This window comes from Oryzias latipes, chromosome 8, assembly GCF_002234675.1.
Source record: "Oryzias latipes chromosome 8, ASM223467v1".
Lineage (NCBI taxonomy): Eukaryota > Metazoa > Chordata > Actinopteri > Beloniformes > Adrianichthyidae > Oryzias > Oryzias latipes.
In genome coordinates, this window is record NC_019866.2 from 19,276,934 (window position 1) to 19,294,146 (window position 17,213).

Sequence of the window (17,213 nt, forward strand, 5' to 3'; positions counted from 1 at the left end):
TTTTAAAAAGCTGAAATTTAAAATTTAAATACAAAAATTGCTAAATGAAATTTCATTTCTTTAATATTTCAAATTATAAAAGCTAAGAGGAAACTAATCTTGGATTTGGGGATGTTAATCAGCAAATAAAATAACAAAAAAAATACATTTAAAAAAAGATGAACATTTAAACAAAATATAGAAATAGTAACAAAAACTGTTCTTTACAGTGAATGACAGCTGATTGGCGGAAACACGAGGATGTGCCATCTGGCGCCATCTAGTGGCCGAATTTAAAAAACTCATTATGGGAACCCATAATGCACCTCTTCAATTTTTCCCATCATTCTTAGCAACAGATCTCCGGTCACGATGGCGGACAGACCAGGTAATATGTCCTCTGCCTTTAAAATCGAGAGAGTTTCTTTAGTTTGCATTCATTACGAATTTTAGATGGATTATGTGAAAGTTGAGTGCGACTACGAGCTATTCTAAAGACGGAAAGAGAAGCGCATTTGAGTTTTATTGGTGAACGCAGGCCATGCTAACCGTCCGGTTCATTTCAAGGTCTTCGACTCACTGACACCGATAGAACTACCGATTAAGTTATCCGTATCCGGCGCTTATCAATCAATATTTAGACAATCTGGTTGAATAAAACATTTTCAATGTCGTTGTTTCACATGTTTAGTTTGCTAAACAGTTGTATTCTTTTTGGGTTGGCCGCTTAGCCTTAAACCCTTAACTTACAGCTATGTATGTCAATACATGCAGAGCGGTTTCATGAGTGCATGTTGGCGATTTGGTTCCATGATTTTCCTCAGGTGGTGCTCAAACTCTTCCTGGAGCTTAAACGTTCTGTTTCTACATCCTTAGTTCCCGTGGTGGAGAAGCGCCTGATGGATGTGAAACTGGGAGAGCTGGGAAGCTGGCTGGGAGGGCGAGACTTCACCCCTAACGGCATCCTGCAGGCCATCCGCCGAGGTGACTGACTGCAGCCTTATCTCTGTCCAGGGACCCGGAAAAGTTCTGGATACAGACACACTTTACGCTCAAAACCAAGCCTTACGTCTTATTAGTTTCATGGCAAATTTAGCTAATTGTAACGCAGATAGAATCTGACATTTAGGCTCTTTTCTTTTTTCTTTTTTCTGGTCATTGTTTGCCTTTACTTAAACTTGTTTACCTATTGATTGATCATTAGCTTTACAAAACACCAACATGGAAAAATGGCAAATACTAAATCCATTTAATTTACTATTTAAAGATGTAATAATTCACTCAAATGTCATTTAAAAACATTTCTTTATTATTAAAAAGTAATTAGTGATTCCAACTGAACCAAATGGAAGATACAATTGTTTAAAAATAAAAAAAGTTTAAGCTTTCAAATAGGATGGTTGTTTAAATTTGCTAAATAGATGAGGCACATTTAAAGTGGAAACCAATTGATCCAATAAAAAGCTATCCCGAATGGTGTTAATTCTCTCCTTTTCTTTTAAAGATGGGACCATTTTTCTTCAAAGGTTTAGGTGCAAACCTGTATTTTTTTATCCAATAGTCATGACTGTAGAACATAAAAATCTGCTTCCTAATCTGGAGTTTTAACTCCTATCAAATCCTGGTATTTGCATCAGCAGATGAAAAAATGAAAAGTTGCTGTGAAGTGTTAAAAGTAGGGCTGCCAAATTATGACATTAATCGCCATTAATTACAAATTGGCACAATATTCTGAGTGGATGCAGGGTGTGGATTAAAAAGTGATGTACCACAGAAATAACAGACACCTTGAAAAGATGTTGGTCATGTGGCCCAAATGTTCTATAGCACTGCCCCTTCGCAAAAAGCCTGTTGGTGTTTCAATTATTAACATGTTTAAAACGCATTTAAAAAAACATAGGTTGTTGGAACTTATTCCTCAGTTTATTCCAACAGAAAAACAGTAGAAAAGACAAGTGATTTTATAGTTTACTTTAACCTGTTTGGTTTTTGGTCATTTTAAAGACTGGGATGCAGCAGAAGAGAGAGAAAATAATCTGAGGAAGAGACATGAGGGGGAATTGAACAATTTAGACTTTGTTTCTTTGAAACAAACTTTAGCTTCATCATCTGGACAAAAACATGCAGTAACTTTCCCTCTGAACTGATGCTTTATTTCACAGTAGCAATCTCACTTCGCTTTGGATGGTCAGGCTTCTGCATCGTCCATTGTTTTCTGATAATGCATACCTCGTCGAGCATCGTTCCTTATGTAAGGCCCATGTGTCAAACTCAGGCCCGGCCCACCCGGGGTGTAATTATAGTTGGCCTGTGAGATCATAACAAATGTATATCATATACTGTACCACTAATACTACAAATCCCACAATGCTTTGCTTGTATGTTAGCGCGCAGTCGAAACCAGCAAGCGCTCCTCTTTCCTGTGGACTCTTTGAAACGCGGTGTCCCGCGTTGTCATGGTAATGGCTACAGAACACAAAATCTAAATAGTTCCATTTCTTCGTGTCTCATCTCCTTTTTCAGATTCTCTTCTCTCTTCTGCTGCTTTGCAGTCAAAGTGATCAAATTCACTAAACAGGTTCAAGGAAACTAAAATGTCTTTTTTTGCTTTTGTTGTAAACTGTGGATCACCGTAGGCTTTGTCTACATATGGGTTCTGCTATTAGAAGTTTCTGGTCAATATTGTTTGGATTGCTCTCTAAAGTGTTCCTACGGTTTTTTGATGTTAAATTACAGAACTCTAGACCAGATCTTTTTCCCCAATAGCTTTAGATTAGAAAAGAAAAAACTATAAGTGGTCTAAAAGTAAAGGTTGGAAGTTTGTCACGATAAAAAAAACTTCAAACCCACTTTTGTTGTATTTTGATCTTTGAAAAAAAAAATAACCCCTACAACTTTAAATCATCAAATCAGAGACACTTAGCTCTAGACTCTTAATCCTTAAAGCAGTTTTTCCTTTTGCTTTCAGGCCACGACAGATACTACAACAAGTACATCAATGTGAAGAAGGGCGGCATTGGCGGCGTGGCCATGCTGCTGGTCGGATACGTGGCCATCAGCTACTTGTGGGAATACGACCACATAAGTGAGATTCTTACCATCTGAACTACGTTTTTCCTGGTTTGGTTTGCCAGATTTGCTGAACATCTTGTTTTTTGGTAGAACACGATCGCTGGAGGAAGTACCACTGAGTCCCAGCAGCCATCGGGGTGAACCGTCACATCCTGGCACCTCCTGCTTCTATGCTCAGCTCTGTTGTATTAATGTGACCAATTAAAGACAATACCAGTTTCATGTTCCAGTGAGTTTGTTTAGTAATAGATCTGAATATCAGTGGTTCTGACAGGAACGTCTTCCAGTCTGTGTGTGACAATGGCTGAAAAGACAAGTTTCAAGTGTTCAATCACACACACTGATTGTGTTGACATCCCCACTATGGGTCATCACTCAGATTTATTAGGAAATTACAGACAGTAGCACTTCAGTGAAGCACTGACGAGAATCCTACCAGAAAAAAAATCGCAATGGCACCTTTAAAGAGGCTGGGAACTGGAACTATCGTTTTAAAGCGCACATCTTTGAGTCCAGACTTCGAACTGAAACCTTTTCTATCGTCCACATCCTGCAAAAATCAGGTTTCGTCTGTGTGAATTCCCACAGGAGAAAGTTTGAAGTCTGTTCACCGTGAGGACGAGGGCGTCCTTCCATCTCCTGAGGCAGCACACTGCAGCCCAAATTACTGTCCACTCAGGAAGGCAAGGTGGCCTTTGGTACATTTGTTGGCGTAGTGGCCCTTCTCACCGCACTGCAGACAGGATAACAGTTTGTAGTTATTTCAGAATGTTTAACCATTAAAGATCAGAGAAGGAAATACATGATTCATAAAGACAATGTAGCACAAAATGCAAATTTAAACTTGAAAGTTCAGGTTTTATCCCTTGTGCTATCCTAGGCACTTAGACATTGGGAGTTGGGTCATCTAGACCCACTAGACAGTGCTCTGAACCCTTTTTCTTCATTTTATTGTGATCTTCACTGGTGTCCATGGATTACATTAAAATCTTCACCTTTATCCATCTTTGTCATGGTAGGGAGAACACGTTAATGTAAGTGTGGGGTCATCTAAGATAGCACAAGTGTTAAACACTTGATCATCACACTGATCATCTTTTGATCTATAATAAAAGCATTCCCAGTGGTCTTTTCATTATGATTATGCCATTTTTAGACAAAAACAAAACTGTTTTCCGAGACATAATTTCTGCAGTGCAGCAGAAGTTCATTAGAATTTCTCCTCTGAGTTGGGGGTGGGACCACTGCTGCAGAGTGAGCCCACCCCCACTTCCTGTCACCCATCTATTTACACTCTCTCCTGCAAGCTTACAGCCCCTCACACCCCAACATAACATTAGTGCTGCAACAAAAATGGCGAGCAATATTGGAGCTATCCAGCTGTACAGTTTTGAGCCAGATGCCAGCTCAGACAAAAAGATGTTCATGAATCCATTTGTCTGACAGTGGATGCATCAGAATGGAGCTTGTGGCCCGCCCATTGTATTTTCTCAGAAAACTGTTCTCCATCCTGAAAAAAACCTCAGAAATGCAATTTTGTCTTCCATAATCATTTTTTAAAACACCAAAAACATTGTTTTCATCGATGTGGGTCTTTAAACCAGCATGATATGGCCTCAACTATTACTTGATCTTTTACATTCTGGGAGGAGCTGTGAACCTCAAGTTTCATAAATTGTGCATTAGGGCTTTACTTAAAAAAAAATGAATTTTATTTTTAATATGCATTGTCAGTTAATCAAATCCATTACCAATTTTTTTTTGGCAATTTCTATTGTAGCTTAAAAAAAACAAAAAAAAATCAATGTAATTTTTATTCAGAAAGTTGCACCTTTGTTTAGTTTAAATAATCAGTTAAAAGGAAACCGTTTTCATTTATCGAAAAATCTGCTCCAAAATTACTTTAATTTAACATCTGTGACAGCAGATTTTATAGCTGAAAATACATGTTTTTTGGATTTGAAAAAACAATTCCAATGAGCTTTGTTTTCCCTATGGGGGCGTAAGGAAAGGCTTCATTAACCCAGCTCTGTTACTGTGACCCCAAAAGTTACAACACTATTTCGACTTATTTTCCTTGCGCAGTATTGTTATGAAAGCACTTTTTGAGTTAATGCCAAAATGGGTTTTCAAAAAGCTGCCGTCCACCTGCCATTTATGAATTAAATAAAATTTCTGATATATTGGAAATGTTTTTGTATACTAGAGTTTGCATTATAGTTGGTGATGGCACAAATGTCCAGGAGAACATTTCCTGTCATAAACCAGGGTTGCTCACACTTTGCGCGGGGAAAGTAGTGACTATCTGATGACAGAATTTGCGCGCAGTGTATTTAAACACACACGTGCAGTGACGTATGTGTCTGAGGATATTTGATTGGCCGTTCTCCATGTCAATCAAGTGCCGTACTTCTCGTGAGGATTTTGATTTGCTGATGGATTTTTTTAATTCACTTTTTTATTTTTCGGTATTTGTCTTTGCTGGCCTGCTATCTAACCTCATGTCTTTGAAGATCGACCGGTCGATCGCATTCGACGTCATGAGCACCCCTGTCAAACGTTGCTAACAGCTTGTAATGTTAGAAATGACCAGAAGAGGGCACTGGTAGGTGGAGCATCAGGGTACTGATGTGGAGAGAGACTCCAAAGAAGAGTTGGTGATGCACTGGGACTGTATGTCGGAGAGAAACTGAAGAATAAAACCGAACAGATTGAACCCACAGAGAGTCCTGAATTCTATTTTTTGTCTGTAAGATAAACACAGACATTACAGCCCTGATTTATGTTAAACTGCTAATGTTCCTCACTGCAGAACAATGACAGAACAAGAGCAGAGCCTCAGGCGACTCACCTTGTAACAGGTGACCTGGTCGAGAGGTCGGGGTCCTCTGTTGGCATTCATGTTGTTTTGATGAGAAATGATGTTTGTGTTGTTCTGCTGGCGTTGGCCTGGACTTGAGTTGGTCAGCTGGATGAGAGAAAGAGACGAGCGTCCGCTGGAAGCTGCAGTCTGTGGCAGAGAATGAACAGAGAGCTGTAAAAAAAATCCCATTGAAGCCCAGAAATACTTGAAGCACTTGCAGGTACTGAATCTTGGATCCATTTTCGCACCTTTCCCTGGTTTTGTATTTGCTGTGGTAGAGGGGGCTGTTCAGATGTTCCCATAGGCAACTCAAACCGCGGGCTGCAGAGGAACATTTATCATCACATGATGTCGCTCACATTCAGAACTTTACCCAAACCAATTACACCATTATTGAAAGCAGAAATGTTTACTTACTGCATAAATTTACAGGATTTGCCTTCTGGACAGAAGCCCACCAGATAATTCACACAGATCACTCTTCTGGTGTGTCTGTGTCTGCAGTCAGGACCTAGTGGGGAAGGAGAACAAAATGAAGATTACTTATATCAGTGGTTCCCAACTTTTTTCAGGCCCCGGTCTGATTGAACAGTCAATATTTTCACACAGCAGTCTGTATGAGACTGAAAGGGACGACCAACTTTTTTTTATCTTTGCCTTCAGTTTCCCTTTAACTTTTGAGGGTCAAGTTTATCTTCATCGTCTGTAAAATATTTGTATTTCTATGGATATAGTTCACCCTGAAAGGCTTAAGAAAAGCAGGATACAGGCCCGTTAATCCATAACTGTCAAAGTGGAAGCTACAAAAATCGAATTCCAACTTCAGCCTCGTCTGACTTTTAAGGACAGATAAATATGAAAAATAATTGTGTCTAAAAATTGTATTTTCTAAACATACTAATAAACCATTTCAGCAACGTTATTTGCAAACATCCTCGTAACATTACACAGCAGGTTGCTGAATATGATGCCCCATTGTTATGGCGTGTGGGAACAACTGTCACAATGAATCCACATTTGCAGTAAAGACTCCTGGTTTTTGTCTGTTCAAATGCAGATTTCTTGTATTTTGAAGATAAAGGCTCTTCTTCTGTTTCCTCACTTAATATGCTCTATGAACAAAAAAAACTTTCCAGGAACATTTGCGTTTTTGTCAGCACGTCACTGAGCAATTTGTTATGTGTCAAGAATGAGTCAGATGTGGTGGGGAGAATTCAGAAATTTTTCAAAATAAAGCCTCTTTCCGAATCAAATAAAAAATAAAAACGGTAAAAATGTGGGTTACAACGAATCCAGAGCACGAAAACCTGACACTGGGCTGGACCTTACCGTGTTTGCAGAAGCCTCTGTCGTACCAAGGACAGTCTTTGATCTTAGACTCTGGATCGATGTGCAGGAAGGGACATTCCTTGTTGCTGCACTCACCTGAGAGCCAACACACAGTTTGAATCTATCAGACCTGCGTGCTAAGCAATGGAAAGCGTTTTAAACGAGGAAGTCAAGTGAACCCACCAAACTTTGAGTAGAAATAGCATTCAGGCATCTTGGTCATGTCGTATTCGTGCAGAAACTCGCACTGGTCTCCCTTCTTACAGAGCCCTCTGAGCCAGTGCTTACACACCACCGTCTTCTCCCCGCTGATGTGACGGAACGGACACATTCCACCTGAGAGACACAGACACAGCTTTGTGGATTCATACGACACATGCAGGGATCGTTTTCCTCACTTTTATATGAAAGCGTGACCCACCAAAACCTCACACAAATATAGACATACGATTAAAAATAAAGTCTCTGCAGAACTGCCTTCTTTGTAACCCCAGAAATGTAAAACAGGTTTTAGGGTGCACATAAACAGGACAAAATAAAAAGTAAGAAGGCCAGACAATAATGATTACATAAATGATTACATCCAGACCTTTTAGCCGTATTTTGCTCATGTCTGCCTTAGTGTGACACTGAGTACATACAGAAAATCACAATAAAACACAAGAAGTTAATGAAATATAGAGCTGTAAAAGGTAAACTGAACATCACGACAGTGAAAGCCACGAACGGGCAAATGTCCCAACTAAATTCTGTAAAAATCTTAATCAGTGTAAGTCATCTATTAAAAAAAAATGAAATCAGGATTTTACAAACAGCAGTAGTTTGTAACTAAAGCTCTGGCTCATTATTTAAGAAAAAGGAAATAAGGTTATTAAAGAGTTATTTCATAAAGTTTAAAAATTATTTTAAACATTTTTTACAAGTTAGCGTTTGTCAATAGAATGCAAATAAGGTTTTAAAGAATAATTATTTCAAAGCAAACTTTTGCAAAGAAAACAAAAAAGTTTAAATTTACTTAGTTTACCAAACATATCCAGAAAGAAATAATAATAATCACCATTAACCATTTTAAATGAAAGAAAAATATTTAAAAATAGTTGTATCCACCTCTTTAGTTTATCAAAGAACTTTTTTTCAGCGGTTTATTATTTCTGTAATAAAAAAGTTATAGTAAACTGGTTCCCGCCTACAACGTACTAAAATGACAAACGATACCAACAACATGTAAACATTGCAGTTTCCTTCCAAATAAAACGTTTCTGAACATTTAAAACTGTTAAATGCAGATAATAATAGCAGCGCAACAGATGCTTCTGACTGTAGATGCTTTACCTTTCATACACGTTCCCTTCATGAAGAACTCGCACACAGCTGAGCCGGACTCTGCAAAAAGACAACATTATAACTGAACTGACAATTATAACGTGTTGTTTCTATTAAAAATAACAGAAACCAAAGAGGGCGAACCTGAGAAAAACTATGGTTATTCTCAACAAAAAAAGATGCTAGCATTAGCATAAGCTAGCATCCATGCACTTACTGTCCATGCCGGGAAACGGCAAAGGCTGCGCTCCCAGCTGCTGCTCCACAGCGATCTCCAGGTCGAACTTGATGTGATCCACGTTTGCTAGTAGCTCCTGCATGTTTGCCTTGAGTTGGTAGCTTTCAAAGCAAAGACTTGTTCGGTTAACTTAAGCTAAGATAGCTTAATGTCGAAACTGTTAGCCGGCGATTCCCTCATTAGCCAGCTAAAGTGGCTAACGGGGCGAGCCAGGCGAAACAACAAGAGCAGAGGATAACAATGAGATAAGGTAAGGATCACCGAAGTCCTTATATCAACTATTTCCAAACAAACAGGTGAACATGACTTAATATTTTTGTCTCCGAATCGACAGAGGTTCTGTTTGAGGACGCGCGCACATTGACCTCTGACCTGACGAATTCAGACGGATCTAAACGATTGTCGAGCAAGTCGAGTGATGTCACCGTTGAGTTAACCAAACCTGTTCATTTCTGACACTTTGCCTCTGGCAAATGACCAAAAACGAATGAAAATTTCATTTATTTTACTATTTTATTGTTTAGACATATTGGACACGTATGTGCATCTGATCATTTTTCTTAACTTGCACCTCGTGTATGCATTTCCATGTCCAATTATTTATAAAAATAAACAAAAAACAGGTTAAAGTTCAATTCAGAGATTAGCATGTCACACACCAGATCATGAATACAAAATGCTTTTGATGCTTCATCACTGCAAACCCCTCTCCTAAACAAAAAATCACTCATTCAAAGTCTGGTATGATCAACCAAATGATTTGATCCATTGACTGCATAAGAGACTCTAATACAACGTTGTGATCTGCTGGTTTTAGGGTGAAACACGACGCTTCAGAAATGAGTAATTGTTCAGCATTTTATAATCATTGGAAGCATGATGATATGACATGTTTAAGCAAGAATAAGCTTTCTAAGCTTTTATTGTGTTTTTCTACAGTGGAAAAAGAAAAAAAAAACAGTATTCAATACTTTAATACTTCAATACATAGATGCTGAAAAGGCTTTTGACAAAATAGATTGGACATTTTGCAAGTTCGATTATTAGTTCGAATTTGGAAAAACATGTAATTGTTGGTTTAGATGCCTGTACAAGAACTCTAAATCAAAGTAAAAATGATTGGACATTACAGTTTTTTAAATAATAGAAAATAAAATAAAGGGGAGTCAGACCTTACCCTCTACCCTTTTTTGTATCAAACCTCTAAGAGAGATGATACATCAAGAAATTCATACAGGAGTTTATTTATAAATGATCCCTTTATGCCAATGATATTTTGCTATTTGTTAAAAGCCCGTTGCTTCAAGACTTACGTCATGTTGACAGGAATATAGACGTTTCAGGCTATAAAATAAACCAAAAGAAAGCAGAAGTAATGATGTTATCAGGAATATGGCAAAATAACCTAAAACTTTAGATATCAATAAAAATAAGAAGATTTTATTGTATTAGTCTTTAAAAGGACAAAGAAAAAACAGTATTCATTGGCGGTTTCATGAAATCTTTTTATTACAGTGAATGAGTTACACATACTCATGGAATGTTTTTGGACTTAATTTACTAAAAATCGAAATTCCAGTCATGAATTTCCAGTCAGTTTTGATCGTAACATCTAAAAGATGTGAATCCCAAGTAAAACATCAGGACTCTGTAACATTACTAAATCATGACACAATGACATTTGCAGGACTGAGCTTAAATGTGTCTTTAATAAAAACAATTCTATTGAATTATCAAGTGAGGAATGCTTTAAGGTCAGAATACACCCATTGACTGGTGTGTTTAAACAATAAACGTTAGTCCAACTCTCGTCTGGCCTCACAGTTCCGGCAGGCCGGGCATGGGGAACTGACCGGCAAAAGCCTCCACCTCGGCTCTCAGCGCAGCTACTCGCTCCTGAAACTTCTCTCCCTGAGCCAGAGCCTGGACAAACTCCTTCAGAGTGGCTTTGGGATCCTGGCTCCTCTGCACATCCAGGGTCAATTCAACAGCTACAGGAAAAAACATTGGCGAAAGTCACGTTTTGCCTGAGAAACATCACTTTATGTTTTTAGGAGCATTTTTAGATGGATGGTGCACCTTTGTGGATGAACAAAGCCACCTTCTTGAAGTCTTCCTCCACCAAGCCCCTGGAGGTCAGAGCTGGAGAGCCAAACCTGAGTCCACTGGGACGGAGAGCGCTCTTGTCTCCTGCAAAAATACAACAAAAAAAAAAAAGATATTTGAAAGGTTCCTTCCCTCTTAAGCTTACAAACTGATCAACTCATTTGCACCCCAGCTTATGTCTGAATACCTGGACAGGTGTTCTTATTGCAGGCAATAGCACAGGCCTCCAGCACCTTCTCAGCTCGTCCACCATCAGTACCTTTGTTGCGCAGGTCCAGGAGGATTAGATGGTTGTCAGAACCGCCTTTATAGAAACACAGAACATCAGAAAACATCCCATGGAAGAAAATCCATATAATTACAGATCTTACCAGTAACAATCTTGTAGCCGTGGCCCACGAGGGCATTGGACAGAGCTTTACAGTTAGCAAGAACCTGCTGCTGGTAGACCTTGAACTCGGGAGTCATGGCCTGTTTGAGAGCCACAGCAACGCCTGTAAACCAGAGAACGGGGGAAGCAGATGCTGACATGGCTCAAGAGCTTTTAGGATGAAAAACAGAGAAGAAATGAACGACAGGACACCTGCAATAGCGTGGTTGTGCGGTCCACCCTGCAGCCCCGGGAACACCGCCTGGTTTATCAACGACTCCAAGTTGTACAGAGTCTCTTTTCCTTTGGCATCAACACTCCTTACTCCTGGTTAAAAGTCCATTTGTTACCAAAAAAATCCTATGAAAGTTTTTCTTTTGAAATGTTATTTTTTTTTTACCTTTTCTGTAGAAAATGACTCCAGCACGGCAGCCGCGCAGCGTCTTGTGGGTCGTCGTGGAAACAATGTCACAATGCTCGAAGGGTGACGGCACAACCCCAGCAGCTACTAAGCCACTGATGTGAGCCATATCTCCCATCAGGTAGGCGCCGTTCTCATTAGCAATCTGCTTTAAGCGGGCGTAGTCGAGGTTGCGGGAATAGCAGCTGGTTCCTACGGGCAGATGGAGACAGTTTAGGAACATTTTAAAGCAAACTTGCAGCCTGTGCATGTGTGTGCGTTTAATAACCTGCAATAATGAGCTTAGGGTGAAACAGTCGTGCGTTGTCTTGAAGTCTGTCATAGTCGATGTAGCCGGTTTCTTGATTCACCTTGAAAGGGAAAAAAACATCAGCTGTGTGGTAACGTCCGTGTAGTTTAGATGGTTCACTCTGAAGGTGCTTCTGTTAGTTGTCACTTTTTATTCATACACTTGTGTCTTTGAGAAACATCCAGAATTCGAGCTAACAACATATATGCATACTCATTTTGTACCTTATACGGCATGGACTCAAAGAAGATGGACGTCGCAGAGATCTTCTTCTTATCGGTCATGAAGCCGTGTGTCAGGTGACCTCCGTCAGGAAGGTCCAGCCCCATGATCCTGCCATGAGGTTCCACAACAGCCGTGTACACAGCAAAGTTGGCTGGAGAACCTTCCAGAAGAAACACAGTACCGGTAAATGAAATCCATATTTTACAGAAGAGCTGCCTCCAGAAGGTTTACATGGAGGAGCCATAAAGAGCCCAAAGAGAAAATCAGAATCTGTCAAAATGTTTAGAAGATATCGTTTATTTTCAAATACACTAGACGTTTGGTAAATGATACCAGCAAGAATTTTCAATCCCTTTAGGAGCAACTCAAGACACTGCCCCCTACAGGTGGAGATGGGAATTGTGGTTTCTGGTTGAGTCTGCACAATAAATTGGTGAAAAAGCATAAATATTTGAGTCATTACTTTTTGGTTTCCTGCCAATGAAACAACTTGTTTATTACATTTTTGCTATATAATTTAACTTTATTTTTCAAATTATTCATCAAAAGAGGCGAATTTCAACTGGAGGGGCCACTAAGGTGGTCAGCAGTGTTCAGAGGTTTTCAATCACGTCGCTTAAAATCAGTCACTGCAAGAGTTTGATACCTGAGTATGGCTGCACGTTCACTCCCCATTTCTCTGGGTCCAGACTAAAGGCCTCCAGTGCTCTCTTCTGACAAAGCCTCTCCAGCTCATCAATATGCTCTGTGCCACCATAATACCTAAATAAACACACATCCAGAATTATAGGTAAACTAAGGTAAACTTCAGTGTTCTAGTAATGACTCAATCCTGACCTTTGGCCAGGATAACCTTCAGAGTACTTGTTGTTCATGCAAGAACCCAGAGCTTCAAGAACAGCCCTGCTGGCAAAGTTCTCAGATGCGATCAGCTCCAAGCCGTACGTCTGCCTCTTCTTTTCTTTCTTTATGATAGAAAACACCTGAATATAAACAGAAACACTGCCATCACAACAAGCCCGACCTGAAAAACCTAAAGAAATGTTCACAGTGCTGCACGTTGGTGAGGAGAGACACAAACCTCAGAGTCGTTGACAGCCAGAGGCTCCAACATCATCTTGTTGTGAGAGTCCCAGATTTCTTTATTAATGCTGTGGCCATTCGTCAAAGCCATGTTTGTCTCTTTACTGGTTGGAAGCAGATAAAATCTAAAATAATAAACAGAAGTTGAGGCAAATCATTCAACCAGAAAATCCACTTAAAACTTTATCAAAAAAGGAATTAAGTGTCAAAGCCACATGGATATCAATTCAAACACAATCATAGACACGACGCTGAAGTTGGCTTCCGATTCACAGCTTCCGATTCGCGAAGGCACAAAAGAAACATTCCGCTGCATTTTTCGCATTAAGATCACCCAAAACCGGGTCCTGTTCAAAAACCGCTGGACCTGGACTGCTCAAACCTGGATTAAATTATACATTAGATACTAAAGAACACATTAAATATAGTTTCTGATTTGTGAAACCTTCCTCTGATTTGTGAAAATCTGAAATAGATTGATGTTTATCGCATTTTACGCACTGAGTCCACCTTAGACCAGGTCCTGTTCAAAAACCGCAGGACCTGGACTGCTCAAACCTGGATTAAATAATAATTTAGATACTAAAGAACACATTAAATATAGTTTCTGATTTGTGAAACCTTCCTCTGATTTGTGAAAATGTGAAATAGATTGATTTTTACAGCATTTTACGCCCAGAGTCCACCTTAGACTAGGTCCTGTTCGAAAACCGCTGGATCTGGACTGCTCAAACCTGGATTAAATAATAATTTAGATAGTAAAGAACACGTTAAACCCAGTTTCTGATTTGTGAAACCTTCCTCTGATTTGTGAAAATGTGAAATAGGTTGATTTTTATCCCATTTTACGCACTGAGTCCACCTTAGACCAGGTCCTGTTCAAAAACCGCAGGACCTGGACTGCTCAAATCTGGATTAAATAATAATTTAGATAGTAAAGAACACGTTAAACCCAGTTTCTGATTTGTGAAACCTTCCTCTGATTTGTGAAAATGTGAAATAGGTTGATTTTTATCCCATTTTACACACTTAGTCCACTTCAGACCAGGTCCTGTTCCCAAACCGCAGGACCTGGACTGCTCAAACCTGGATTAAATTATGCATTAGATACTAAAGAATACATTAAATATAGTTTTTGATTTGTGAAACCTTCCTCTGATTTGTGAAAATGTGAAATAGATTGATTTTTACAGCATTTTACGCCCAGAGTCCACCTTAGACTAGGTCCTGTTCGAAAACCGCTGGACCTGGACTGCTCAAACCTGGATTAAATTATAATTAAAATAGTAAAGAACACAATAAACACAGTTTCTGATTTGTGAAACCTTCCTCTGATTTGTGAAAATGTCAAATAGGTTGATTTTTATCCCATTTTACGCACTGAGTCCACTTCAGACCGGGTCCTGTTCCAAAACCTCAGGACCTGGACTGCTCAAACCAGGATTAAATTATAATTAAAATAGTAAAGAACACAATAAACACAGTTTCTGATTCGTGAAACCTTCCTCTGATTTGTGAAAATGTGAAATAGGTTGATTTTTATAGCATTTTACGCACTGAGTCTCAAAATCTCAACATACAAAAGAAACTGGGAAACAGATGTCAGATTGGACAAATAGTTATGGTCATGGTTAGCATGTACCACTGACTTAAGTTTTGTTTTTCTGTTCAATATTTCTTGGTTTGTTTTCTGATTTACTTTAAAGTCCCTGTTATGGTGTTTTCCTTAAAGTTGTCCTTCCCTTGTCCCCATTATCCTTAAATTGCATAAAATTCGATGAAATGATACTTTTTCCCACAGTGGTGTTTGAACAGGACCCGGTCTGAAGTGGACTTAGTGCGTAAAATGTGATTAAAAATCAACTTATTTCACATTTTCACAAATCAGAGGAAGGTTTCACAAATCAGAAACAGCATTTATTGTGTTCTTTAGTATCTAAATTATTATTTAATCCAGGTTTGAGCAGTCCAGGTCCTGCGGTTTTGAACAGGACCTGGTCTAAGGTGGACTCAGTGCGTAAAATGCGATAAACATCAATCTATTTTAGATTTTCACAAATCAGAGGAAGGTTTCACAAATCAGAAACTGGGTTTATTGTGTTCTTTACTATCTTAATTATAATTTAATCCAGGTTTGAGCAGTCCAGGTCCTGCGGTTTTTGAACAGGACCTAGTCTGAGGTGGACTCTGGGCGTAAAATGCTGTAAAAATCAATCTATTTCACATTTTCACAAATCAGAGGAAGGTTTCACAAATCAGAAACTGGGTTTAACGTGTTCTTTACTATCTAAATTATTATTTAATCCAGATTTGAGCAGTCCAGGTCCTGCGGTTTTTGAACAGGACCTGGTCTGAATTGGACTCAGTGCGTAAAATGCGATAAAAATCAACCTATTTCACATTTTCACAAATCAGAGGAAGGTTTCACAAATCAGAAACTGGGTTTAACGTGTTCTTTACTATCTAAATTATTATTTAATCCAGATTTGAGCAGTTCAGATCCTGCGGTTTCTGAACAGGACCTGGTCTAAGGTGGACTCAGTGCGTAAAATGCGATAAAAATCAACCTATTTGAGATTTTCACAAATCAGAGGAAGGTTTCACAAATCTGAAACTGTGTTTAATGTGTTCTTTAGTATCTAATGTATAATTTAATCCAGGTTTGAGCAGTCCAGGTCCAGCGGCTTTTGAACAGGACCCGGTTTTAGGGTGGTCTTAGTGCGAAAACTGCAGCGGAATGTTTCTTTTGTGCCCTCGCGAATCGGAAGCTGTGAATCGGAAGCCAACTTCAGCGTCGTATCATAGACTGACGAGCCATCCTCCCAAACTACTGATACATTTCAGACAAAAGCTTCAAATTCTCTGCTGCCTGACACAAAATGTGGCAAAGATATGGTCTCAACGAGTACCCTTTATACCACGACGGTCCTGTCAAAACCATGTAAACAACACATTCCTTTAAAAATCTATGAAGTCTCTCAAGTTAGGAGTCTGCACATGACTGCGATCAGCTGCCACAGCGAGCTCGTGCGTTTCATTTGCAATCATCATCCGCTCAACAGACGCGTACATCTGAGCTAGAAAAGCGACTAAAAGTTTAAAGAGAAGCCTGCAACGATAAATAATCACAGTAAATCGCAATAAAACTAAAAACTAGCTTAGTTTTGACAGCTGCAACCATTTTATGCCAAATACCAGGCGGATTGACGCTAAATCAGTATGAAGATAAAATATCTTCCTTTTGGACGACAACTAATTTTACCAGCTTTGAGGTAAAAGTGAACTCACTAAACACCCGTTAGACTCCCGCCGCCGTCTGACGCGACACAAAAAAATGTTATCTAACCGTGAACAAAGTCCGCGAAACTTTCTACCAACCCGCTCTCGACTTTTTTCTTCCTGAGTTAGATTGACGTTTTGAGGCGCAATACCGCCATCGTGCGGTCGGAGTCAAAACTACGTTTTTTTTCTTTCTTTCAAACATGAAGATACTTTTTTGCAAACACCAAACAAAATATGTTCTTTAAAATTATAGTTGACAAAAGAAAAATTACTTTATAAGGAGTAGCTTTTTTTGTTTGAAAATGCATTGAGTTATTGTTAAATTAAGTTTAGATTGCAAAACTAAGTTTTGTTGACAAAACATTAACATGGTTTTCCTTAAAATTTTAATTCAATTCAATCTTATTTATATAGCCCAAAATCACAACAACAGTCGTCTCAGTGGGCTTCGTACAGGTAATAGTAAAGTACACATAAAATCAAAAAGGATCATGAATACATAGAATCCAATTGGAAAATTCTAAACTGAACTAACTAAAAAGACTGAACTAAACTCGACATCCCTGCCCTTAGACCCTCCTTCGGGAGATTAGGAAAAACTCCAAAAAAACAGATTCCGGAAATAAAGAAGAA

General features: G+C 39.0%; 3 protein-coding genes and 1 long non-coding RNA gene across 5 annotated transcripts; 2 read left to right on the forward strand and 2 right to left on the reverse strand.

Moving 5' to 3' along the window:
• The first annotated feature begins 269 nt into the window (after window positions 1-269).
• On the forward strand, window positions 270-3,273 carry atp5mf (ATP synthase membrane subunit f). The gene is made up of 4 exons (XM_004071789.4): window positions 270-367; window positions 856-963; window positions 2,948-3,064; window positions 3,142-3,273. The coding sequence occupies exons 1-4, from the start codon at window positions 352-354 to the stop codon at window positions 3,168-3,170; spliced, it is 270 nt and encodes an 89-aa protein (XP_004071837.1). The 5' UTR covers window positions 270-351; the 3' UTR covers window positions 3,171-3,273.
• A 122-nt stretch (window positions 3,274-3,395) lies between these two features.
• cpsf4 (cleavage and polyadenylation specific factor 4) lies at window positions 3,396-9,201 on the reverse strand. The gene is made up of 8 exons (XM_004071784.4): window positions 8,784-9,201; window positions 8,576-8,626; window positions 7,427-7,579; window positions 7,244-7,339; window positions 6,332-6,425; window positions 6,163-6,235; window positions 5,903-6,061; window positions 3,396-3,784 (listed from the first exon to the last, which is right to left on the reverse strand). Exons 1-8 carry the CDS (start codon window positions 8,884-8,886, stop codon window positions 3,716-3,718), a joined length of 798 nt encoding a protein of 265 aa, XP_004071832.1. The 5' UTR covers window positions 8,887-9,201; the 3' UTR covers window positions 3,396-3,715.
• A 1,087-nt stretch (window positions 9,202-10,288) lies between these two features.
• Window positions 10,289-16,693, reverse strand: shmt1 (serine hydroxymethyltransferase 1). 2 transcript variants are annotated; one of them, XM_004071778.3, is made up of 12 exons: window positions 16,587-16,693; window positions 13,297-13,423; window positions 13,053-13,198; window positions 12,862-12,977; window positions 12,215-12,375; window positions 11,970-12,051; window positions 11,681-11,893; window positions 11,494-11,607; window positions 11,282-11,404; window positions 11,098-11,214; window positions 10,884-10,994; window positions 10,289-10,795 (listed from the first exon to the last, which is right to left on the reverse strand). In XM_004071778.3, exons 2-12 carry the CDS (start codon window positions 13,387-13,389, stop codon window positions 10,623-10,625), a joined length of 1,449 nt encoding a protein of 482 aa, XP_004071826.1. In that variant the 5' UTR covers window positions 13,390-13,423; window positions 16,587-16,693; the 3' UTR covers window positions 10,289-10,622. The 2 variants fall into 2 exon arrangements, with proteins under 2 accessions (XP_004071826.1, XP_011476781.1); XM_011478479.3 differs by having other exon boundaries at window positions 16,645-16,667.
• Window positions 12,285-12,659, forward strand: LOC105354622. The gene is made up of 2 exons (XR_909196.2): window positions 12,285-12,398; window positions 12,574-12,659. It is a non-coding gene; the product is annotated as an uncharacterized LOC105354622 (long non-coding RNA).
• Window positions 16,694-17,213: the final 520 nt, after the last annotated feature.